Here is a 25,698-nt window from a genome sequence, read left to right as displayed (position 1 = left end):
TTGCAGTCATTCTTTTGTGTGTGATAGACTAGTCTGCAGACTGTTTTCAGTCACTATCATCATTGTCAATTATTTAAAATAATGTGTATTCTTGCCAAAACGGGGGGGAACTGCTACTATTGCCATGATTTGACACAAGCTGTTCTGATCTTTCATTGTTATTGAAGTTACATTAATTTAAACTCTTAAGAAAACAAATTAAATTCAAGAGGATTTCTTGCAGCTCTTTAGTTTAGTCTAGAGACACAGGATGGCTGGTCTTTGCTATTGGGACTATTGTCTTTTGGTTTTGAGATGCATGAAAAGCACTGACTACGGAAGGCATTTGCAATGGGCCAATCACCACCAAATCTAGGTATACAATTCAGAGAGATCCTGGATGAGAATGCTAAAGGACATTATTCAATATATATTAAGTTCCTATTGAAAAGAACTGGCTAGATGAAGGCTGCTTTCCCAAAACGTCAGCTGCTTACATCTTGAATTCTGTAGATTCAGTTGCAAAGGGTCAGTCAGCAATATTTCTCGACCATTGTAAACTTCTCTTTGCTGCTCCTTTATTTTGAACAAGTTCATGAGTAACTCTGATAGGGCCAAATTTGGATCCCCTATGAATGGCTCAAGAAAATGGACTTAGTCAAGGGGACTTGTACAGATTTTAGACAAAGGCGTACACCCGTGTGTGTATCCAGCAAAAAAGTGGAGGATACTCACACACCTGTTCTGCAGTGGCTGGACTATGATAGTTTATACCCTTGGGCTTCCCCTATCTATGGAAAGGATATGCTTGGCCAGTGGATCTATGTAGTGTTGATCAACTGGCCATGCCTGTCCGCCTCTCAATAGCACTGGGGAGAGAGACACCATGAATAAGGCTCCGTGTTTGTCACGGAGGTCACAGATTCCGTGACTTTCCATGACCTCAGTGACTTCTGCAGAGGCCTGTGCAGCTGGCCTGCGAGCCACCTGAGCAGCTCGGGCTGCCCCTGGGCCAGTCGCACCGGTTGCTGCTTGGGCAGTCTTGGGCCCGCCCCCAGCAGCAGGAGTTGCGGTGGGGGGGGACACTCAGGGCTGGGGATTGGGCTGCAGGGCGGTGCTTACTTGCAGGGGGCTCTCCAGAAGGGCTACAGGAATTCCCCTTCCTCCGCTTCTAGCTCCACATGCTGCCTCCGCCTGCAGGCACTGCCCCCGCAATTCCTGTTGGCCACTGGAGCTGCAGAACCGGGTCTTGGGGCGGAGCGGAACGGAGGCAGCACGTGGAGCTAGGAGCTGGAGGTTGCCGCTTCCCAGGAGCTGGGCAGGGAACCTGCCTCAGCCCAGCCACCCGAGCACCTACCGCACCTCCCGGGCTGCGGAGCCCCTCCTCCCCCAGCACCTGCGGCGCCCCCAGGGCTGCCCCTCCAAGCCACCCCTCCTGTCCCCAAGTTTTAGTCAGGGGTATATAGTACAAGTCATGGACAGATCACAGGCCGTGAATTTTTGTTTACTGCCTGTGCCCTGTCCATGACTTTTACTAAAAATACCTGTGACTAAAACATAGCCTTAACCATGAAGCACTGCTTGTAGTACACAGGTAGTACACAGTCCTTTGTATCTCTTCACAGCCCACTCTCTGCTCCCCATTCTAGGCAGGCTAACTATGGGACTACATGGCCCCACCAAGGTTGGAGGATTTCTCCCAACACAAAGAAACACAAGACAAAATGAAGAAGAGCAACAATGAGAGACAAATGGAGCGTGAAGGCGACACTATATAAAGGATGTCAGTGTGGGCAAGAAATGAAAGATGAAAGCAGGAAGCAATTAATTGAGAGAATTAGGAGAGACATTCAGAGCATGGAAAAGAAAATGAATGAAGAGAAGGTAAAAAGCAGAGAAGGGCATCCACAGAATTTGGATCCCTGTCAGGATTTCAACCACTTCAAAATTTCAGAGGTATTCAGATCTGGGATTCTGCGCTGTGCTCAATGCTAGGCCAACGGGAACAATTAGAAATGAGGCAAGATTTTAAAAAAATAAATAAATAGTTTTCCAAAAGGTGGAATATACCTTTGATTCCCACCACTTGTTGGGCGTGGTTTAATTATGCCGGCAGGAGAAAACACTTCTGCCAGCATAGACTGGCTACAGGAGACCTTACAGCGGCGCAGCTGCCGCGGTACAGCTGTGCCGCTGTAAGGTCCGTAGCGTAGACATAGCCTTGGTTTCCTCCTCCCCTCCCCCCAAGCCCGGAGAGTGACTGACAACTTCCACACTGCAGCCCCTTTCTGCTAGGAACTTCCTGGTTTTATACCTTAGCCAGCTTCTCTCCCAACTGGGCTTTATTAGCCATTAGTCATTTCCAGTCATGCCAGACTCTCCACCAGGTGTGGCCTATAAGGTTAATTGGCTCCAACTGCACCACCATAATCCCTTCAGGGCTGGTGTGGGGTGAACATCTCATCACAGTTCCATTTCTAAAAGTGACTTACATACTTGGGAGACTAAGTCCCACTGAACTTAATTTCTGTTTCAGCTATGGGAGAATGTGGGGATAGATTAAAGCTCTAAACGTATCTACTGCAAAGGGAAGTGTGAGGGTTGGATGGATCATTTGTATCATCCACCAATCTTACTCACAGTAATTGAGGCGTACAGGTGTGAATAACCATCATCTGAATTCAAATACTCTTAGAGAACAATGAAAATCATAGGATCATTGAAATGTAGGGCTGGAAGGGACCTCAAGAGGTCAGCTAGTCCATCACCCTGTGCTGAGGCAGGATTAAGTATACCTAGATCATCCCTGACAGGTGTTTGTCCAACCTGTTCTTAAAAACCTCCAGTAATGGCGCATATTGGATACCTGTGCATGTTATCACTTAAATGGGAATACTGAGGCATTTCCTTAACATAGATTTAATCTAAACAGATAGCATGGAGCTAATTTACCTTTTGGACAATAGATATCTGGAGCCCATCGGTTGCATTCATAATTGTCTGCTGCCTTTTCACAGGTGAAACATTTAAATCCACCAGGATATGGTGTGGCTGAAAAATGTAAACAAAATTCATGTAAACTGATTATCATGTAGCCAGTCTGTACCATGCTTTTTAAAGGCACCATGGTAATATTCTTTTTAAAAAATGTATTTGCTGCTTGATATGTGCACCCGAACCCCATCATAAATTGTCCTGAATTTTAAAATTCTCTAATCCAGGAAGAGCATTTATATATAAGTAAAAGGGCCCAGTAAAACAGTCATTACTCAGGAAAACTGCCCATAGCTGACCTCAAGGGGAGTTTCATCTGAATAAGAGGTATGGGATTGAGTCCCATAACCGCACTTGCTCATTCTCTGTAGCACATATTATTATTTCACAGCAGTATTCAATACTGTTACTCCATCCCCGTTGTTAACAAAATGTCAGCTGGACTAAATACTTCTGAAATCTGCCTCACAGAGGAAATACACTCACACTTTTGAATGCTGATTGATCTTCCAAATGAAAAAAATATATCAATTTGCTGAACCTCCAGCTATCAATAATCTGCTTGAGTACAAGTTATTTAGCCAAATGTGAAACAAAGATTTAAAGTGCTCTCTTGGCAAGATTTCTGCAATACATCCTAAATTAATCCAAGTAAATGGATTTTTCCAGATGTTGCCATCTCTCAGTACAATGCCCAGAAACAAACCAGCGAACAAGAGATGAAATTTACATACAAAGCCAAGGCATTGTACGGGGCAATAAAATGTGGATAGCAGAAATTAATTTCACTCCATCTCATTTCAAGCAACCAATGCAAGATTCAGTACAACACCTCTACAGCCACTGTTCCAGTCCAAAGACTAGAGTAGTAACCATTGCACACCCTATATAGAGATGTTTGGGGCCCTTGAATCAACAACCTGTGGCCAGTCCCTGGATCTCAAATGTCCTTTGAATACCAGCCTATATGGAGTTGGTGTGCATCTCTGAATGGTTGGTCTGTCCCAAAGCCCAAAGAGCTTATATGGTTTAGAGAGCCTTGCACTAGACCCTTTGCAACATGGGTGAATTTCACCAGTTATGCCAACCTTGCAAAATTCGACTTGCCTGCTCCAGAGGGCAAGTAGCTCTTTTTAGTGGGTGAATAAAACATTATTCACTTCTTCCTTAACTCCATAATCATACGAAGAGCAGCTGAATAGATTTTGTGCATGGACTGAAAAATGTTCATGATAGTTCTGTAAGGCTGAGCTATGCATATGTTGAAAGTAGAGTGTTTAAGAAGCAGGTTTAAGACAATCTGTATCTCACTGATTTGCAAAGGTCTAGGTAAGTGCTGTGTTAAACTTTGTTTTTGTTGGACACAAAGCATTACATTGCACCTGACCAGACGTAATCTTCTGAAATTAAAAGATAAGCCAATTTGTATTAGCAGAGACTGTCACAAAATATAGATTTTCTCCTCTATAGGGAAAATACAAATCTGCCTATCAAATGATTATTAATTCAATTTTGGCAAACAACCCAAATGAGAGCACAAAAATACTCCAAACTCTTCTTTATGGCTGTCTTCAGGCCAGCATCCCAAAACATATTCATCTCATAACAAGTGTCCAGGGATTGGAGGTTTTATTTTAAACAGTAAAAAGGAAATGGCTCCTCTGGATATCAAAAGGCAGGAAGGGGTCTCTGGAAATAGCTTCTAGACAACAGAGGCATGTATGGCTAGACGCATGTGTGTGAACATTGCTTCTTGTAGTAGACCATTAACTAATACTATATCTGATAAAACAGAACAAAAAGGTGAACAAAAAGGAGAGGCTGTGGAAGTTCCTGAGATGCATGGTATTTTCTTTATCTTCAAAGCGCTACTGGAGTAAAATAAAGTTTCAAACAGTTGTTGCCACAGCTGTGAGTGAATCTCATTTGGCTCTTGATCACAGAAGTGAATAAGCTCAGTAGACTGTGTTTCGGGACATAAGGCCTCAGTCCCTCAGGAAAGGGTGATTCTAAAGAAAAAACCAACCTCACAGTGCCCCGTAACTGCCTGTAACATTATCCATCCATTAACTCCCTTGGTCAGCAATGGTTCACTTTGTACCAGCTTTCTTTGGAAGACTACTGCGGAGATTTAGTCTTTGTTCAGCATACACTAAAAAAAAAAAACAAAGGCTACATTTCTCCAACAATGATGTTGGTTTTAGGGGTGTGCAAACACATTTTTGCCTAATTTCAAACCCACTAGAACATATGTGGGTTCAAAAGTTTGACTCACAAAGTTGAACATCATCAGATTCCATTTAGCAGAGGGAGGGATGGGGGGAAGGTGCAGAGAAGAAGAAAGTCGGGTGAAAAAGGAACACAGAGCAGGCAGAATGAAAAAAAATACAATGAGACTGAGAAACTAATGAAAAAAATACATGCAGCATCTTATATTGGTATCTAAATGAAATGCCTTAAGGACTTGGTTGGGCAGCCTTTGCTCATGTCAGTTAGTACTTAAATGAATAATCACAATGATTAAATAATTGCTTACCACAATAAGTAAGATCTGCACAACTGAGTCTTAAATTGGGCAGCCTCTACTGCCAGTCTAGCTCCCTTCTCCCCCTAAACAGAGCTGGTTGAAATTTTTATTTAAATTGTCAATAATAGTTTTTGTTCAAAATTCAACTTTTGATCAAAAGAAACCTGAAAATGTTTGGGATTTTCAGTCACCTCTAGCTCCTAATACATAGGCTTCCCTTTAGCTAGACAGATATTGGAACAGACCTTTAGCTGGTGTAAATTGGCATAGCTCCACTGACTTCACTGCGTCTATGCCCACTGACACCACCCGAGGATCTGGCTTATTATTTTGAATGACTCATCCTTAGGGAAAATGGATTTAAGTGATGTGGGCAGAAGGACTGCAGTCCAGACTAGTGCCAGAACCCAGGAAAGAAGTTCACAAAATCTCAAGCTCTATGAGCTTCACCCCATTTCATCAATCAAAAAAAAAAAACCAGAGGCTCAGAAATTTAACAACTTAGTGGCTGAGGAGAGTGCAGAGATAACAGCCTTTCAGCTCTAGCTGAGTGCTTCCAGTGGGGCTTGGGCACTGGTAACAGTCATTGCCACCTGACAGCTGTTCCCTGGCCTCTGTGAAATAAATTAGTGATCTAAAACCATTTCCTAGTGGACATGTGTCCATGCCACCAAAAATGAATAAAATCCATCACAGCCAGCACTATTGTTGGCAGAGAGCTCTTAGTAGAGAACTCAAAGACTGGGGGCCTAATCCAAAGCCACTGACTCTTTCCATTGACATAATAGGTTTTAACCCAGGCCTTGATGAAGGACGGAGCCTTCACAAGGTTGAGGTCTATAGGAAGGGCAACATTAACAGGCATCTACTGCTGCTGCCTGGGTTGTACCTGTTCTGTGATCAACAGTCAACTTCAATCCCCAGGGCTGTCAATGTGGCACCTTTCCTGAGCACTGTAAGTTGTGTTTTTATTTCCGCGAGTCTATCACAAAGGACAAAAGTTGCCTATAAAAATGAATTGCGCTTACCTCAGCTGTCTGCCGTTTACACACATTAGTAAAAGGAAATAATTGTCCTAACAATCTGTAGAATTGAAACATAGGTGCAATGCTAGAGTGGGGAATGAGATACTCGGTAAGCATTGAGGACCGCTTCACATGATAAGCAAGTTTCCCCTTTGCCAAACCCTGGGTACTTATGGCCCAGACCTTGCAGCCTGTTGAGCACTGCTGAAATAAATCTAGAGAACCAAGAACTAGCACCTGGCACTCACATTTATTCCACACCTAGGTAGGGAGGCTTCCACATAGTACTCATTATAATACAGAGAGATGTTCAGCAATGTAAGCAAACCTCCACTGCCATACTGAATGGAGACATGGGTGTGTCAGGGCCAGCGAGAGTGGGAACACAACATGAGCAGTGAATGCCAATGATGTGTGTAGCAGCGGTTTTTACTACCAAGAGTAGTGAGTTATTTGAGTGTGCGAAAGAGCTGCACTTAGAGAAACTGAGAGCAGAGACAGCCAGGATGATCAGATGCTGCTAGAAAAATGTGTCCTAAGTTTACTGGAGAACAGTATCTCAAGGCCAACTGCTCAGTGCTTCATGACTTGTACTAGCCAAAGTGTTTTTGCCATCCCATTAGTCTGTAATGCCAATGCTGGTAGTTTACTTCACTTTATTAGACTGTCAGTAACAAAATACCAGGTTCATCCATCCTGCCGGTTGTTCAGTGCTGCTGTCGCAGAGCTTTCATCTGAACCCCAGATGGATCAAGCCCTAAAAATACATTGAGCTAGGTGACCTAGAAGATCCCTGAAGATCCCTGTCTGATCAGCTTTATTACATCATTTCAATAGCACAGGTAGTTTGGCTTTTAATTGTTTGTCGTCATGTAAACTGACCAAGAAATATCCTTCTGACACAAAGTATATTGTGTGTACGCACATATAAAACATACTTCCTTTCTATTTTAATAACTTACTTTCTGTAGTGCAGAGGCTAACTTTAGAAAAAGCTACATATCCCTTAGACTACCCAGTGTTTCTGCTGTCTGAATTCAGGGTTTTTTCTCTAAGCCTTGGCACAGTGACATCCTATTTTAAGCATGTGAAATGAATCTTACTTGAAGGATGAAGGTAGATAATATCTTTCACTGTAAAGTCTCGAGGTTGAACTGCTTTCAGACAGTCAGCGATCAGGCTAAGTAGCAGAACCCAGGCCAGGGTAGGCCAGGATTCCATTGCAGAGTGAGGCCTCACTCATACGGGTTTCTTGGGAGCAAGTCCTCTTTATAATTGGAAGAAAAATGCACCTATAAAACAAAGAAGAAAAAGAAAGAAAAGTGAGACTATTACAGCTACTGTCCATCCAAGGGCCAATCCTCATCTAAGCACACAGCCCAAGTAACCAAGCTTGGCACTTGGGAGTTGTGCAGGGGCCAGGAAAGAATTCTACTTACACCCCAAGGCTAGAGCTGCAGTAGCCCTCTCCTCCCCTCTAGTTGTGGATCTACGACCTCTGCCCTGTCCTTCCATCCATCCCAGCCCTCTAAGCCCTTCTCTCAGCTGAGGCACAGGGACCTCCTCAGAGCTGTGCTCTGCTAGAAGCAGCTGTGGAGTTGAGTCCTGACTGCAGTGGACTGCACAACGTTTTTGCACTGCACAAAGTTTTGAACCAGGATCTGAGAATTTCAACTGCATAGATTCTAGTGGGGTCAGCAAGCGCCAAAGCAGAGATGGAGAGAGTTTTGCCCCTGAGTGAGCAGCAGGACAGCTATCAAAGTCTCTGGCTTCTGTAACACAACAACAAGGTGAGTTTAGATTGCTTAGTAAAATTCCATGTGACCTTTATTTTTTTAAAGAGGGGCACTATCATCCCATTAGAAACAGTCCCCTGAAAAATCCCAGTGTGATTTATCACATCTGAGTTATAATGAGATCTAACTAGTTCTATCTTACAGACCACTGGAAAAGTGCCAGACTCAGACAATAAGAAATCCAGTGAGGAAATTCAATACAAGATTCTTGTTAGCAGTGTGTGGTCTAAGGCACATTGGAGCAGCTTCTCTTCATACACCTGTTCTTGGGAACCAGAAAGGCTTTAGGGCTCAGTGTAAAGAGACTGACATTAAGTTGCTGTAGTCACCAGTAATACACCATCATGTACAACACAGCTCTTCCCCAAATCCTACCCTCTCACTAAAAACACAGACACAAGTCCTTGCTTCTTCTCTCCCTATGGAGTCCTGTTAAGAACTAAGCATCTTTGTCACAAAAGTGGCTTCTCAGTGATTCAGAGAATTCTGCAAGACAGAATACACCATTTCTGAGGAATGCTCCCCTCAAGCGAGGGATGTTTGAGGCCTCAGGGAGGTGCAGAAGGCCTGGCCTGGAAATCTCACAGATATACTGGCGCTGTAGCAAATGCAGGGCTTAAACCCATGGATCTTACGGCATCTGCTAGGAGAGTAGGATGTTCCACATTGCTCTCTGGATCTCTCTGGCAATACAGCTATGTTAAAATCTAGGATACCATTAGATCCCTCTCCCAGGCCTGCACTTTCCTCAGCCATGCCCCTAGAGTGGGAAGAAGTTATGGAGGAACTGTTGATCTAAATATGCTGGGTAGACTGGCTGCTCCCCAGCTGTACCCCACCCCCCGCCCCGCTCCTACATGCTTCACCACAGATCCCAGCTGAGCAGTGCCCATGTGGAAGTATTCTGTGAGCTTCTAAGGGGGAGCAGATGGTGGGGTCACCATTCAGTACCCTTCCACTCTTTAGTTCTCATCTGGGCAGACCTTTTGCTCCCCTCCACGATGCAGAAGGAAGGGGAGTATGGAACCCATAGGAGTAACTACATAACAGTATAACACAAAGCCTGTATCTAACATAAACTACAGCAATGCTAATCAGAGAGGCTGAGGGCAGCATTCAAAATAGAATCTGGATTGAGTTTGGGCTAAGGTTCAGGCTTTGGATTTGAAGCCAAATGCAAGACAGGGTTTGGATTTACTGTCACAAAGCAAGTCAGTCGTAAAGGCAATACTAGAGCTCAGAGTCTCTGGCTTTTGGTCACTCAATTATAGCATACTGGCACAACACAGAGGGAATTTAGGTGGACAGAATATTAACCAACTGAGGGTTTTTTGTTTTAGGACATCAGATTTTAACACTACCACCCTAGTGAAAAGAGCCATGGATCGTCTATTCACATGCATCCACAAGTGTCAGGATTTTGGTTTTAGGTCTAAGTTATACACACCACGTTTAGAGTGAATTGTCATGGCATTCTACTAAACACAACTCAAATACCTTTAATTTCATTTGAATGACAAAACAGTTTTAGTTGAATAGTGTCTTTGACCATTATGCCATGTGATAAGCAGTATCTCTGATAGAACACTGTACAAACAAGGCCTGGTTCTCGTCACACCCCCGTTTTACTCCAGCTTTATGCTAGGGTGAGTGAGAGGTTCACCAGGTTTATTTTCATGTCAAAAATTCTGCATAAAATGGACAGTGGAAGAGATTTGTCTCACCTTTTAACTCGACTGAGTTTTCCATTGCCCTATCTCCCCTAGCTACCTTTTTATGGAGGAAACAGGATGGGTGAAGCTGTGTGTTTATTCAGACTGCTGTGCACTTCACAGCATAATGAAATAATTTGGTATTTTGATCTAATGGCATATTATCAGTAAATGCAGTGCATGTGTTAAGAGCTAGGTGATAAGGATCAATGGCTGGTCTAAACTAAGGTCCCTAAAGACTCTTTTCAGTACTGAGATTCCTTCTCCACTGCCTCATTTTTCCTGTAGTGCACATACCAGAGAATGCATGGAGCAGACTGAACTGAAGCAATATTAGATTCAAGTTTCTTCCAACTCCTAAACTTGGTTACCATGGGTTTACTGATGCTCAGATACTATAAAGTTGATTTAATATTCTTCTCTGGGGCATTCTAAGGCCTTACTTCTGTTCTATAGTAATAAGTATATCTGTATTGCACATTACATTTAAAAGCACACAATACAGATTAGCTCCCCTTTTTGGGGGGCCCTAAAGGAAGGAAAGTAATTTCTGCAGCCCCATGAGCACTTGTTTCTGCTGTTTAGAAGGTTGTCCAAATGCAGTAGTACTCTACATTTGAAGCATGGATTTAAATATGTTAAACATCTTGCTGTAAGTTGTTTCCTTGCTCAGTACCCAACACTCCAGAAAAAATTCAAGATCTCTAGCTATACAGTGTTTATTACCATTCATTATAAACCTAATGCTAGTGAAGAGGGAAAACTTGTACTTTAACATTCAAAGGGACAAAGGAACCCTCTGTTTTAGTTTCACTTTGCTTGATATGTTTCCCTTACATAGAGTCTCAAAATAAAATGTGAAGGAGGAAGAGGAGACTCTCTTAAATAAAGTCATGAGCTTACGGTTAGTTTCACAATTCTCTGCAATCTGATTGGCTTGAAGAGGAAGGGTGGGAATCTGGGTTGTACAGTAACTGTGTGGTAATTTCTCTTAGTGAAAGAAAGAGAACCTTCCTCAAAAAGCAAAGCAGAGGAGGGGAAATATTAAGAAGATAGGACTGGTTGGGTGAGGAGGGGGCAGAAACTGAGGCAGCCATGTTTGCTGTGGGCATACAGATGGACCAGTCCAAGGCATAGAATGGCAAATCAGAGATTAGGGTGAGAGGGCCAAGAGCAGCACATTGCAATATAACCACTTTTAACTTATCAATAACCATATTCTGTGCTAACAAGTCCTCAGCCATCGGTCCCCAAGTTTATGAGCAACCCAGATACTGTAATAAACTAATTAACAGGAAGCACCCCCAATTTACCATTTAAATAAACTGTTCAGATGGTTCACACAGACTGCTTTCTCTAAAAGGAGAAAGAAAAATTGATCCAAATTCCTATATGAAAACCCTTTAAAATATGTATTGCTCAAAAAGGTACACTTATACACTCTACACTGAATACAGTTATTTCCCCCAAGCAATTTACACATTTTGATAAAGATTATGATTTTATATTAATCAAACATCCTTGTTTGCAGTTAGAATGTTCCAGAGATGACTGTGTAAGCTAACTTTCATTTCTAGCTCTGTTTCTCTCAAACTCACTGTGATAGTCACCGGGGGTGTGCACAGGATCGGCATTTAGATGAATATCAGAGGGTCTGACGTTCTGATTTGCTCAGATTTGGAAACAGCCTTTTTATTAAAATGGCATGAAATCCATAACAACAGTGAGGAAAGCAGATAACAGGCCTATGTGGTACATTAAGCTTTGTTGATGTAACTCTGAGAAGAAGGAAATGCCAATTTCCATTTATTTTAGTCCACAAATGTGTATAATCCAGAAAAAAAGTCACAATTCGAAGCAGAAAGGAAATAAAATGAGCTCCTCACAATTAGAGAGAGAGACCTCTCTCATAGAACTGGAAGGGACCCTGAAAGGTCATTGAGTCCAGTCCCCTGCCTTCACTAACAGGACCAACTACTGATTTTGCCCCAAATTGCTAAGTGGCCCCCCTCAAGTATTGAGCTCACAACCATGGGTTTAGCAGGCCAATGCTCAAACCACTGAGCTATCCCTCCCCCTGAAAGAGATTATATGAAAGATAAGAGAAACAGTTACACGTGGTGTGGTCTGAAATAGCACAGCTCCTAGCCCTGCAAACTAAAGCCCTGATTCAGTAAGGTACTTAAGTACATGCATAACTTTGGGACTATCCACATGCTTAAAGTTATTCTCATGCTTATGTAGCATGCTGAATCAGGGCCTAACTGACTACCTGCTGGCTTTGGTGTATTGATCTGAGACAAAGGAAATCAAAGAAAAGAGAACTTGTAATTGCATAAAAATACAAGCTGAGTGAGAAAAGACAAATAGCCTGACCATGCAAGGTATGGCAGGTGAGAGGAAAGGAAACAGAGTGAAAGTATCCTAAGGCAGAGCAGTGCTAGTGTACTCCCCGACACAGCCCAAAGCCAACGCCCAGGCAGGCAAGCCATACAAATACTAAGTACAAACAAAATTATAATGGAAACTCAGTTGCAACCGGAGTGATTGCCATCATTCCAGAATAGCTATATTACATAGGGGGAATATTTGTGTTTTGTTTGTTTTTTTTACAAGTGCACTTACATACACACCCCAGTACAGCAGCTAGCCATTTATTTAGGCTCCTTGAACTCACTCCACCATCCCCTACATATCTCCAATTATTTTCATGGAAAATTGGGTTTTTGACTAAACGATTTTTGAGGGTAAAAAAGTATTTGCTGCTTTCCAGGGAAAACTGACTTTTCACTGCTCTCCCCCTTCCCCCCCCTCCCCCCCCCCCCCCCCACACACAAAGTTTCAGGCAAAATTTTCAGTTTTTAGGCCAAAAACTTTTCAGGTTTACAGTTTGTCAACAACAATCATAATTTCGTGCAAAAGAGAAACATTTTCCAAATGCCTCCTATTGTTAACATAGAAGCCACTATTGGTTAGACTATTAATAACAAAACAGTCTTACTCTTTGGAAATACAGTACTATAGTTTTACTTTTAAATTAACTCCCTTTCTTGACAAGTTTCAGTAGGCTCTTGCGGGTAATCAAATTTGTGCATCTAAACTGATGTAACAGAAAATGGCACTGACCAGCCTGATTTTGATATCTGATTGTAGTTAGAGGAGAGACAAGGGGGTGAGGTAATATCTTTTATTGGACCAACTTCCGTTGTTGAGCAAGACAAGCTTTCGAGCTTACACCAAGCTCTTCTTCAGGTTAGTAGTTAGGGGAAACAGTTCTATGGTATTTAGATCATATGGCCTGTTCTGTTTATAAAATGGCTTAGGACACTGACACAGAAATCCCAACTAACTCATAATCCTTCCAGCCTTACACAGCACCTTCCATACAGAAACACATCTTCACTAGAGTTACACAGCAGGATTATTCCCCCCACCCCCTCCCCTTTTGCCCTGACACAGAGCTATTGAAATTCACCAAGCAGCAATCCAACTGCTCTGTCAGATCTGATTAAGATGGTGACATGTTGTCCTCACTGTCACCAGCTCTGGAGACAATAGAATGTAGATGTACTTAAAAGAAATAGTGTTATAGACATTTTCATGTACAGCCAGTGCCAATAATTAAACATGTAATTTTCAGAAACTGCATGCCTCTTGGGGAAGGGGATTATTGCAGTGGTTCTCCCCATTCAGTCTGTCCTGTCCCTGACTCTAATTCTCAGTCATACATACACTAGCCGGCCTTTGCTGGAAATGATTAAACTGTTCAAATAGCGGTACATATTATGAATGAATTACTGCTGGTAGAAAATGGATTATGTCACAGTTTTAATTGTTTTTCCAATAGCTTCAACAAACTAGAATTAAACAGGTGTGTGTTTTCCTACGCCATATATTCTTTCAATTTCCTCCAGCCTCTCTTCTAATCCAAACAGAAATTCTCAGTAGGAATTTCCCATTGCTAAAACTACCAAAATGCTCACAGATTTTTATCCTTCCAGTGTCTAAAAAAAAATAAATCTAAATTTCTTATTAGCACTACCTCAAGACAATAAAATGAAGATTTTCCATCCAGCGTAACAGTCTGACAACAGAGAGAAACTATTAATCAACATTAGTGAATCTAGAGAAGATATATGCAAACACTAGTAACAATGACCTTGGGGAGTGCTGTATTAATTTAGATGGAATAAATGGGCCCGAAGTGTCAAAGGTATTAACAAGACCCTGTTACTGTCCAACAACAAACAGTGTTAAACAAAGTTCGAGTTTGGTATACAGAGATCTCAGCCTGCTTAATACCATGGCAAACATCATTAAAAATCTTCTTAACCTTTTATTAAAGGCACAGAAAAAAAGGAAAACAGTTAAAGCCCTTGAAATGTAAAGTATTAAGTAAGGGTTTATTTTAACAACATCCTTTGTTTCCTTCCCCTCAGGATGCAGGGAGATTTTAGAAAGAAACGCCCAGTATGATAGTCTCTTAGACAGTAATAACTATTTTCTTTGGCAGGAGGCAGGGCTGGCGCTTCCATTTAGGCGACCTAGGAGGTCGCCTAGGGCACCAGGATTTGGGGGGGCAGCATTTTGCCACCCTCAGCAGCAATTCGGCGGCAGGAGGTCCTTCTGCGCTCCAGGTCTTCGGCGGCAATTCTGCGGCGGGTCCTTCACTCGCTCCGGGACCTGTCGCCGAAGTGCCCCAAAGACCTGGAATGCGGAAGGACCCCCCCCCCACCGCAGAATTGATGACGACAACCAGGAGCACGGAAGGACCCCACGCCTAGGGCACCAAAAACCCTGGCGCCGCTCCTGGCAGGAGGGACAGTTAGTTGACATTGGCTGGAGCTGTTGTAAGTGCTGTTGTTGTTGTTCCCACTTCCCAGAAGACAAATCAAGCCAAACACACAAGGGGTTGAGAAAAGAACAACAAAGACAGAAAATGCAGCTTTTGTCTCAGATGTTGAATTTTGCTTGCAAACTTACTGCTGAAAACCCAGGCCAAGCACATAGTCTTATTAGCCACTTTGAAATCTGGCAAACTTGTACCAGCATTAGCAGTTCAGAGCACTGGATTTAGAAGTTTTTCCAGTCACAGGCTTATAGCAGTGTTGCAAAACATACAGTCTTGGCCATCTGAGCCTGACTCTTACTAGACAGAAGGCAAAAGGAGAGGGATAGGAAAGAAAAGAAATAAGGTGGGGAAGGAAAAGGCTACACTTGGGGAGAGGTGTGACATCCCAGGTGGTGTTTGGGATTTAGCTGCAGCTGGTGGCGGTGGTGATGTCATCTGGGTCCCTCTCTCTGGTCCAGTCTGGTGTCAGGACCTCTCTCAGGATCAGGACAAAGAAGGTCCAGGTGCCCAGGAGACAGTTGGTGTGACAGCCATAATGGTGAAGCTTGCTCCTTCCTCTTCTTTCAATCAGCCAGCATATCAGTAACCTCCTTCCGTATTTGCCCCCTAACCCTAACATTTCTTTTTTTTTTTAAGAACCCCAAAAGAGAGTGAGGGTGGCTTGGCCCATTCCCCTGTTATTTTGTCCACCAATTAGGCCTAATTTTCAACATACCAATGTTGATTCATTGATTTTCAGTCTCACACCAGGCACAACGTTAACACAGTCCTTGAGTTATATTAGCAGGTCTTTTTGTTTGGACTAATTTAGTTGGGCCTGGCCTGGGACTCAGGTAACCTGGATTCTATCTGTTCTCTCTCACTGACCTGCTGTGTGACCTTCCTCTCTCTCTGCTTCTCTTTTTCTTCCCACCCTTTGTCTGTCTTGACTAGTTAGATTTAAAACTCTTTGGGGCAGGGGACTGGCTCTGTATTTGTACAGCACCTAGCGCAGTGGTGCCCTGATCTTGGATGAAGCTTCTAGAGGCTGCTGTAATACAAATTACTAATAGTGCAGTCAGATCATGTCTGTTCACTACAATCTACGTCACTGAGGTAATGTTGAGGATTCCTCCCTGCCCCTGACAATACTTCACCTATTTCCACCCTTCAGAGACCATTCCTCATTACAAACTGTACTATAATCCACTTGATGTGAGAACTCATTAAAGCCTCATAACAGCTGTCACAAGGGGCTGACTCACAGGGCTGGGTTTTTCTTGTCACTGTTGTATTTGGAAAGGGTTTTTTAAAATTATGAATGGAGTAAAAAGATGCACAGTACAAACAGGCATGTTGTGTCTCCAGACAGCATAGAGGTGCATACTATATTGACATACCTTACAACCTCACACAGTGTTGTGCAACTTCATGGTACTCCACCAGAATTGTGTGCAGCTGGCTGATAAATTGCTGTGGCCATATGTTAAAAAAAAAACTGGGGCACATCTCTATTACTCTCATCCTCCCGCCCTTTCGTTTTTATCTCTTCGTGTTTCTGCTACGATGGTCTCTCATCCCCCACCTGCTAGCAGATATCTTTTCTATCCTGTTACTTTGTAGGATTCTCTCCTTTGAACCATTTGAAAGTCCTACATTTTCGTTCCTTTCCTTCTGCCTCTGTCCTCCTGGATTTTCTTTACTTCTTTCTTTGTTTTTGTCATCTTTTCTGCTGATCCTCCGTTTTTTTCTCTCTCCCTCCAACCTAGCACTGGCCAGTAAAGGCTTTAATAGTCGCCTGTATTTTTTCTCTTTCTCTTCCCCTCCTTTCTCCTTGTAGATTTCTTCTCCTCTCTTAGCTTTGGGAATAGTTAAAAATATTCTAGCCTCTTGAGAATTGTGTGAAGCTTTATGACACTATCACACTTAGTCATCAACAGGCCCTATAGCAACTATTGTAAAGGGGTCACCATCCGGCCTCAATTACAGTAAGCAAGTGTAATTAAACAGTCAAACACAATTAGCGTACAAATTACTCTCCTAAATGTGGACCATCTAGTCTCCTTGCTGCTAATTACAAAGCCGTTCATTGAGCTAAAAGCCTACATCTTTGAAAAAATGTACAATAAACTCTTCTCTCACACTATGTAATCATTATTTTAATAGGATGCATTATAAGGGCTATTTTTAACCCAAGCCCTAAAACATGAGCTTCTTATATCTTCGGAATGATTTCAACAATCTCTAATTTTATTTTATTTTTTTATGATTTGTATAAAAGCATCTATCCTAGGCCCTAGGTGTTTTGTCAACATTTAAAAAAAAAAATCAAACTTTGATTCCTTGAATGCTAGTATTGTTTAAGAAAAACATGGAAGAAGAAAGCTTAAATACACATACTTTTGTCACTGGACTATGCATCACTGTATTATTTTTATATTCTAGCTGTTAGTTATATTAGGATTGAAATGGAGTACAGAAAAAATGTCTCAAGTTAATGTGAATTTACTTAGGTGCTTATTGACATCGTACACTGAGAATACACCTCAACAGAGTGAATAAGCTCAGCGTTCAACCTAAACCTGGAAGTTCATGAGTTTGGGGGAACTGGAGCCAGATTCCTTAATCTACATTGTTATTTGTAGCAGTGGTTATACCAGTCCAGTCTCCCACTCCGCCTTTGGCCCCTCCCCAAATGCCATTGCAGTTGACATGACCTCAATCTACACCCTGCTCTCAGACAGTCAGGCTCCACATGATACAGAGGACAGGAAAACCCTGCATGGGTGCTGGAAATCCTGTGATTTTTACTACTGGGAGGAAGCAAAAATCACATCAGCTCCATTGCATTTAGGGCCCTCTACAGTTGCAGAGGTGGGGGCAGGGTTCTCCCCTATATACATGCATATGTCTGTTTGGGGCCATTATAACTGCTCCTCTTTCACATGTAGAACGCTCCTTGGTGGGAAGGGGGATTCTTTATGTGGATCATGGGTTGTGTAGGGCCCTTGGAGTCTTTTTAAAACTAAGTGTTAGATAAATGATCAAAGCAGATTAAAATCTACAGGTAAGTCTTCTTAGGTACAAACTTTGAAAAGATGGTCTATGAATAGGCAAACTAGAGTTGCTCAATGTCAGTGAACATTTAATAGTATCCTTGCTACTACAGTCATAACACTTTTTACTATGGTTCTGTTTTCTATCACAAACCAACAGACCACAATTTTGTAATCTGATCAATGTGGGCAGATCCTTAAACCCACACAGAGACTCATTAAAGTCATTGGAGCGCCCCATGAGTGCAGGGGTCTGCTCTCACAAATCAGAGTAAAAAATCAGACCTACAAAGAGTCAGACTGATTATTCAGCTCTTAGATAGAGACCTACAGGAAACACTTGGTTCTATAAAAAGTGTTTCTTGTATAGCTCAAGCAATATCTACTTGAGCTGAAAAGAAGACTAAAATGTTGCATGACACTAATCCATAAAACAAGCAAGTTATTTTTTGTGTTACAGGAGTACAAAAGAAATCTCAAAAAAAATCTGACAAACAGTAATGAAACTGACTTGTGAAAAACATTGTGTGACCTCAATAGGACCACGGTTTCAACTGGAGTTATCTGTTACATACAAGATAGCCTAGGGTGTCTGCCCAGGAGTGTAACAAAGCTATTTAATAAAAAGTGTTCTGGCTATCCTGACCATACATCACTCTGTCTTCATACTGTCTATATAGTATGTTTGTGCCTTTAGATTAGAAGCCCTTCAGGTTCGGCTCTGTGACCCCTGTGCACCAGGGCGCAATGCCACTCACTCAGTTTTGGTCCCCATGTCTTGTCATGATGGAAGACTGGCAGGACTAGACAGGACTAGACCTGAGTAGGCAGTGGGGTAGGCAGAAGTGGTCCTCCTTAAAACTGCCAGTGGTACACATTGTGCGTAAAATGCATATGGCTGCAGGTGCCACTGGTACAGCACCATGTACACCTGAAATGCTAGATAAAGAGTAATTAAAGTACCTTTCAGGATACATTTCAGCCCAAAGTAACTTTTTGAAAAAGCTAAGATATAATCCCCTGAAAATATGGGCTTGTGATTCCAGTTGGTGCTGGTTACATAAATTCAGTTATGTATATATAAGCCGCCCCAGGCAAAAAAGCCTCCCGCCGCCCCCCCTCCCCCCCCAGCGCGGCAGGGGAGGGCACCGAGCCCGGCCACAGGCCGCTCTCCCTAACCGGCCAGAGTGCCGGGGGGAGGGCAGCAAGCCTGCCGCGGAGCCTCCGCTGGTGGCTGGAGCCCCGGGAGGAGGGCGGAGAGCCTGGCCGGGGCTCCGCTCTCCCCGGCGGCCAGAGCGCCGGGGGGAGGGCGGAGAGCCCGCCGCGGCTCTGCTCTCCCTGGCAGCCAGAGTGCCGGAGGGAGGGCGGGCTCGCTCTCCCCGGCAGCCAGAGCACCGGGGGGAGGGCAGCGAGCCCGCCATGGCTCCACTCTCCCTGGCGGTCAGAGCGCCGGGGGGAGGGCGGAGTGGTGGCCAGAGCGCCTGGGGGAGAGCGGAGTGCTGGCCGGGGCTCCACTCTCCCTGGTGGCCAGAGTGCCGGGGGGAGGCCGGAGAGCCCAGCCGGGGCTCCGCTCTCCCCGGCGGCCGGAGCCGGAGCACCACGCCGCCCCCCTCCAGGTGCCGCCCCAAGCACAACCTTGGTGGGCTGGTGCCTGGAGCCGGCCCTGGTTTAGGCTTGATCCTACTCCAACTGAAAGCAATCTGTGTTTTGCCATTGACTTTTAATGGCCTAATTCTATTACCACAATACTTGTTTGTGCCAGTAAAGATACCAATGAATTCACATGCTTTTCCAATACATGCAACACTGTCATGTGTTTTTCCACGACAGTTTAACACAGGGGTAGGCAACCTATGGCACGCGTGCCAAAGGCGGCACGCAAGCTGATTTTCAGTGGCACTCACACTGCCTGGGTCCTGGCCACCAGTCTGGGAAGCTCTGCATTTTAATTTAATTTTAAATGAAGCTTCTTAAACATTTTAATAACCTTATTTACTTTACATACAACAACAGTTTAGTTATATATTATAGACTTATAGAAAGAGCTCTTCTAAAAACATTAAAATGTATTACTGGCATGTGAAACCTTAAATTAGAGTGAATAAATGAGACTCGGCACACCACTTTTTAAAGGTTGCTGACCCCTGGATTAACATATGTATGTAGTAGTTAATGAAACACCAGGTGTTGTTGTCCTGACTCTTGAGCAACATACAAATCAGTCTATGGAAATTCTCAGTTTCACTTTAGTTCATTCCAAGTTCATGTGAATTTATATTTTTCAACTCATGAATAAATTTCCTGTTATGCACCACTTCACAAATACAGTCAAGACGCTAAATGAAGGGACATTCGGTATTAGGGACAGAACATGAAACGTACTTGCATGTGGTGGTTTCCAAAAAGACACCGAAATACTGGCGTAATTCAGGTTGACACACGTTGATGCAGGCAGCTATGTATTCATACAAGTGCAAATATAATTTATTAACTTCAGTTAAAAATGTAAGCACTTCCATAAATATTTACAAACAACATATTGAGCCTCACAACAGCCTGGTGGAGTAGGTAACTTATCCCCATTCTGCAGATAGGAACACTTCAGAAAAGAGAGATCACGTGACTTGTCCACGTCCACATAAGGAGTCAGGCCCAAATCCACAAATGGACTTAGGTGTTGCAAGACTCACAACTGCAACGCATAACTTTTAGGCACTTAGTCCACCTGTTGAGTCCCCAACTCTGAGTTAGGCGTGTAGGGCGAGAGTGTCACCAAAGAATGGGACTCTCAAAAGCCTGCATGCTAGGCAAGGAGTAGCCTAAGCTAGCTTATAGAAGATGCCAAAGACATGGGTGTGTCCTAAGCCCCACCCCTCTTGTGAAGTTTAGAGCCCAAGCAGAGTTAAGTGCCTAAACCAGGAACCCTCTCCTAGAATCAGGCAACTAAGTCATTTCTTTCAAGAATGGCACCAGCAAACATTTAACTCCATACAAAATGGACGGGGGGGGGTGAGGGGAGGGGAAATTCCATTATAACCTTTAGCCCAGTGGTTAAGGCATTCACGCAGGATGTGGAAGATGCTGGTCCAGGTCCCCCCTGCCTGATGCAGAGAAGGAATTTGAACATAGGGCACTCACCTGCTCACCTGGACTATAGCATCATTCTCACTTTTCTTTGGCCCAATGCACATTTACTTATTCATCCACACTGGAACAGCTTCAATAGGAGAGACTGAGAAAAACCCACATCTGAACAGCCAGGAGCCCTGTGATTAGGGTACTCACCTATCAGCCTCAGAGCTGGGATAAGAACTCCATTCTTTACAGCTAAAAGTAAATTTAGGCCTTTCCCTTAAAATGCTTAATCATTAGCACTCTTTTCTTTGCATTTCAAAGCATTAACAGACCCTGGGAAGAAACCTGTTTTTAATATTTTCCATAATTAATCATATTATCTTCCAAAGGATGGAGGCTTCATCTAATTTAATATAGTATATTGTTATATGCCCTTGAAAGTTCAAATCAAATACATTTCTAATAGAGTTTTGTACAGAATGAATTGTCCTAATGCTGTCTCACCATCAGATTTTAAAGTCTTTTATTAAATTAAAATATCAAAACATTAAAAGAGCTATATTCTTAATAATATTTAAATTATCTAAGACAGCCCAAATGATAACTGACTAGTCAGTAGTGTTTCAGGTGTCCAGTTAATGAAACAAGTAAACTTCAACAGTTAGCATACTTACAATTTCAACAACTTTTCTGGAAAATAAAAATACTGTCTTATCCAGAATTTCAATTTTTGCTGAACAGTTTCCTCACGAAGCTCAATTTCCTATCTGATGACTTGGCACCTTCCTTTCCTGAAAGAGCAAGTCAAGGATATGTCTATACTGCATGGGGGAGTCAGCCTCCCAGCCCAGGTCCACAGACTTGTGCTAGCACACTAAGAACACATGTGTGGATGTTGCAGCTCAGGCTGTAAAGCCTGGGATGGGGGGAGTGGCCTTGTGAACTCAAGCTCCACCCTGAGCCACAACATCTCCATAGCTATTTTTACAGCACTAGCATGAGCCCTGCCAGCACAAACCTGTAGGATGCTCGCTCCCAGATGCAGTATAAACATGCCCCAAGAATAATTCATTTTCACTAATAGAGCCCTGGGGAAAAAATTATAATCATTGTAATGGAAAACTATGAAACAACCTCCTCACAACTAGCCATCTTTAACAAGATTTGACTGAGTTGTTCTTCATTCTGGAGTGTTTATGCTGGAAGCATAAGAGAATGTGCTTCAGCTGACATTCCTTTAAGCTAGATCACTGCTGTGAGTATTTTACATGGCACCTATCTGAGCACATGCTATCTAGTAAAGCGGAACAGCTACACGTGCATATCTTCCTACTAAAACCAGACTACCCTCAGTGCACAAAACCTCTCTGCAATAGTCATCACCCGATCATTTTGCTGTGATGTTCATAGCTGATATAGTCATTACTAATATATACTGCAGAATAAGCTCTTGGAAATGGAAAGCTTCCTTTGAGAAGGTAAAAATACACACTTTACAGACTGGGTCCAGCTATGAGCTTGCATACTGCAAAGACCAGTATGCCCCAAAGAAATCTCTCTTTGACTGCTTGGAGACCGAGGCAGACCGAGGCAGAACCCAGAAGCAGAGGATGTAGTGCCCCAGGTACCTCTTCTCATGTCACTTGGTGTCTTATGCTTCTGTATACTGGCCAGAATCCATGATGACAAATTGAATGAGAAATCCTCAGGACCTGTCTCCAGCCACCAACAGGAGTTTTGATGCTCAACTGTATTTTAATCAATGCACTCCACAGTCCAAACTGCTGAATATGCTGTTGCCAGACATTGGAAAGTGATTTGGGGAATTATACCATTTATAATGTATGGGCAATGAATAAGCATTAAGTTCATTATGTACAGGCTGCTTATTGTCTAGTATACCAAGCATAATAAAAACACTGCGTCAAATACATCCTTGCTATAACTCCTCCCGCGCCAGAATCTTTTGACTGTTCTGAATTCAGATTGCATGGAGGATAGTTGAGTTACAGTAGAGTGAATTAAGGGGAGAAAAAAAACATTAAACTGACTCGCTTCAAACTTCAGGACTGATTTGGATTCAGATCAATTCTTCACTCCCCAGATGGCAATGAGATCCAGGATCTCAGTACGGCTCTAACTGGCTGCTCGAGGCATGCTGTAGGGCTTCTGGAGCAATATCGCGGCAACGTCAATATATTTGAATCCAGGAGCAGTTTTTAAATGGGGGAGGGAACATCAGGTCAACCTGACCCCAGAGCAGTGTAAGGTTCTCAGGTAAACAAACAGGTCAGTAACAGACAACCACAAAGTAGTGTAGGATAGCATTTGGAGGACCGCCAAAGTAATGTGTGGCAGCACACGAACAATACTCTGCACTAGTTCAATTAGCATCAAACATAATACACTTTGCAAGGGACTCCAGGGTTCATAGTAAATGTGGAGTTACTGCGCTCTAATTAATTGTGTTGTGCGTACCCAGGCATTTTCACACCAAACTAACTTGAGTTACTATGGATCAAACACCTGGTGCAGACAAGCCCTCAGTGTAACTCATTTTATTTATACAGTCCTTGAACTCAATGAAGGACAATAACCCACTCATTATGCAGATGTACCACTTGAAAGCTATATGGCTATATAGTGACAGGTACCACTCAGGGTTGGATCATTTCTTTGTTCTACCATGAGGTCCCCCAGGTCTAGGTTGGCAGGTAGTGGCAAGCCCCGATCAAGTTCGGGCACCAAGTCCATTTCTGAGGATGGTCCTTCTCCTGAGTTTTCATACTGCTTTGAGCCCCTTTCTTCCCTGGACTCCCCCTCAGCCACTATGGCCATCCCACGCTTTCCTGGGTCTTCCAGCTCTGGCTCCACTTTTTCTATGGAGGCATCCCCCCGAACCCTTGACCACTTCTTCAAAGAACTTCCAGTCACACATAAGTATAAGTGGGTAGGCCAGGTCTTTTGCCACTCCCGGCCACACGATTTCAATGTGTTCTTACATAGTCATTAGTACTTCTGTTGTGGGATAGGGTCACACATCCCTGTGTATACACTGAAGGTAGGTTATGTCACCAGCTTCACCTCTGGTCCCCACTAGCCTCTCCCAGACCAGGGTCTGGCTACAGCCTGAGTCTATCAGCCCATGTATTGCTAATCCATCCACTTGTATTGGGTTCAACATCTTCCCAGGGTCCCTCTTCCAAGCCCTATTATCGGCTGTCCAGTCTGCCCGTAACTACAGTCCATGAATGGGCAGCTCTTTCTGAAATGTCCTTGTTGACCACATGCAAAACAGCTCCCAGTGGGAGGAATGGTTTCTTGGTTGGTTCTCCCAAAGGGGGAAATCCCTTTGGATAAGGTCATTTGGCCAGGCCCGGTGGAGTCCTCTTGGACAGTGGTGGGTGGACTTCCAGGCTCTTCTTTTGGCCTTTGTGCCCCCCTCCACTACATTTGGGAGTGCAAGCTCCCCTAGTTAGCCTTGGCAGGGTTCAGACATCATTGCTCCATAGAGACCAGAAGCTCACAGGACTGACTTTTGGTGTTTCAGCCTCCAGCCCAAGGGACATCAGGTAGTTCGCTGCCAAAGACACTGCTTCTGCCAAAGTTTCCAGTTGATGTCTCGCTACCCACTTAAACTCTGCCCTTCCCCGGGAAGGATTTGGGTGATTTGTTCTATGATGACCTTTTCTGTCACCTGAACCCTGATACTTCTCTAGCTGGAGCCACCACCAGCAATGCTCCTTCAGGCTCTGGGTGACTACCTGTGGCCGCACGCCCAAGGGAAATTTCTCAAGGTAGGACAGTTGTCGGTAGATTTCTGGTGAGATATTGAAGGCGTCTATGATGGCCGCTTTGACATGCACATAGTCTTTGTGAGTTGTTGTGTCGAGCACCCAATACATCACCCGGGCCAGTCGGATCAAGTAGGGGCCAATAGGGTGGCCCAGCTCTCCTTGAGCCATCAGGCCATGACAGCCACCCTCTCAGATGTGACAAGGAACACCAGGGTCGTCAACAGGCCCCATTTTGCTCAACTTTACCAGGACAGGTGGCTTTGAATTGGTGCTCCCCTTTCCCATGGTTAGGCTCAAGGTCAATACGGGTGGTTTTAGGAGCATCATCATCTGCTGGACGAGTCACTCCTGTTGTTCTTGCTGCTAGGCTGTCATCTCCTTAATCAGCTGCTGCTGCCGCCGTCTGCTGCTGCTGTTGGGAAGTGATCTGCTAGAGTAGTTGGCTCTGCTGTTGCTGCTACTGGGCGGCCTGCTGCTGTTGATTCTCAAGAACCCATTTTAGCAATTTCTCAATGTCCATCCCTATTTTTTTTTCTTTTTTCCTTGGTCTACTATCAGGCCTGGGAAACTGTATGTGCCAACATCCTCCAGCAAATGTAATGATGTCCTTGGTGGGTTACGTTGCCTAGTGGTTAGCACACTTAGTGCCCCCGCCCTCCCATGGGTCAGTCTTTCAAGTTCTGATCCTCTTTTACTCAGGAGGTGTGGTGAGGAGTAGAGGCAGTTCCAGCCCTTCCTGTGGTAGGGGCAGTGGTAGGGGAGCCTGGCCCTGCCCACTCCATTAGGCTTCAATCCAGGGCCCTAGGAAGATCAACAGTATCAGGCCCCTGAAGGTGCCCTCCAAGTTACACTCCCTGTGTCACTTCCTACCTCTGCTTTTCTCTCCTTCTCGCCTTCAGTCCAGGA

General features: G+C 43.7%; 1 protein-coding gene across 4 annotated transcripts in view; it reads right to left on the bottom strand.

Annotated features, from left to right (window-relative positions):
* LYPD6 (LY6/PLAUR domain containing 6) overlaps positions 1 to 25,698 on the bottom strand; it is a 65,943-nt gene that overhangs the window by 13,332 nt on the left and 26,913 nt on the right. For 3 of the 4 annotated variants that reach the window (XM_034785880.1, XM_034785879.1, XM_034785878.1), the window contains 2 exons: positions 7,629 to 7,817; positions 2,932 to 3,030 (listed from right to left, as the gene is read on the bottom strand). In XM_034785880.1, coding sequence (XP_034641771.1) covers positions 2,932 to 3,030; positions 7,629 to 7,746 — 217 coding nt within the window. In that variant the 5' untranslated portion in view covers positions 7,747 to 7,817. Of the gene's footprint in view, positions 1 to 2,931; positions 3,031 to 7,628; positions 7,818 to 20,302; positions 20,899 to 25,698 lie in introns of those variants that run through there. The other variant, XM_034785881.1, reaches the window with a different exon arrangement.

The sequence above is a fragment of the Trachemys scripta genome, chromosome 11, assembly GCF_013100865.1.
Source record: "Trachemys scripta elegans isolate TJP31775 chromosome 11, CAS_Tse_1.0, whole genome shotgun sequence".
NCBI lineage: Eukaryota > Metazoa > Chordata > Testudines > Emydidae > Trachemys > Trachemys scripta.
This window is presented reverse-complemented; position numbering and strand designations above follow the sequence as displayed.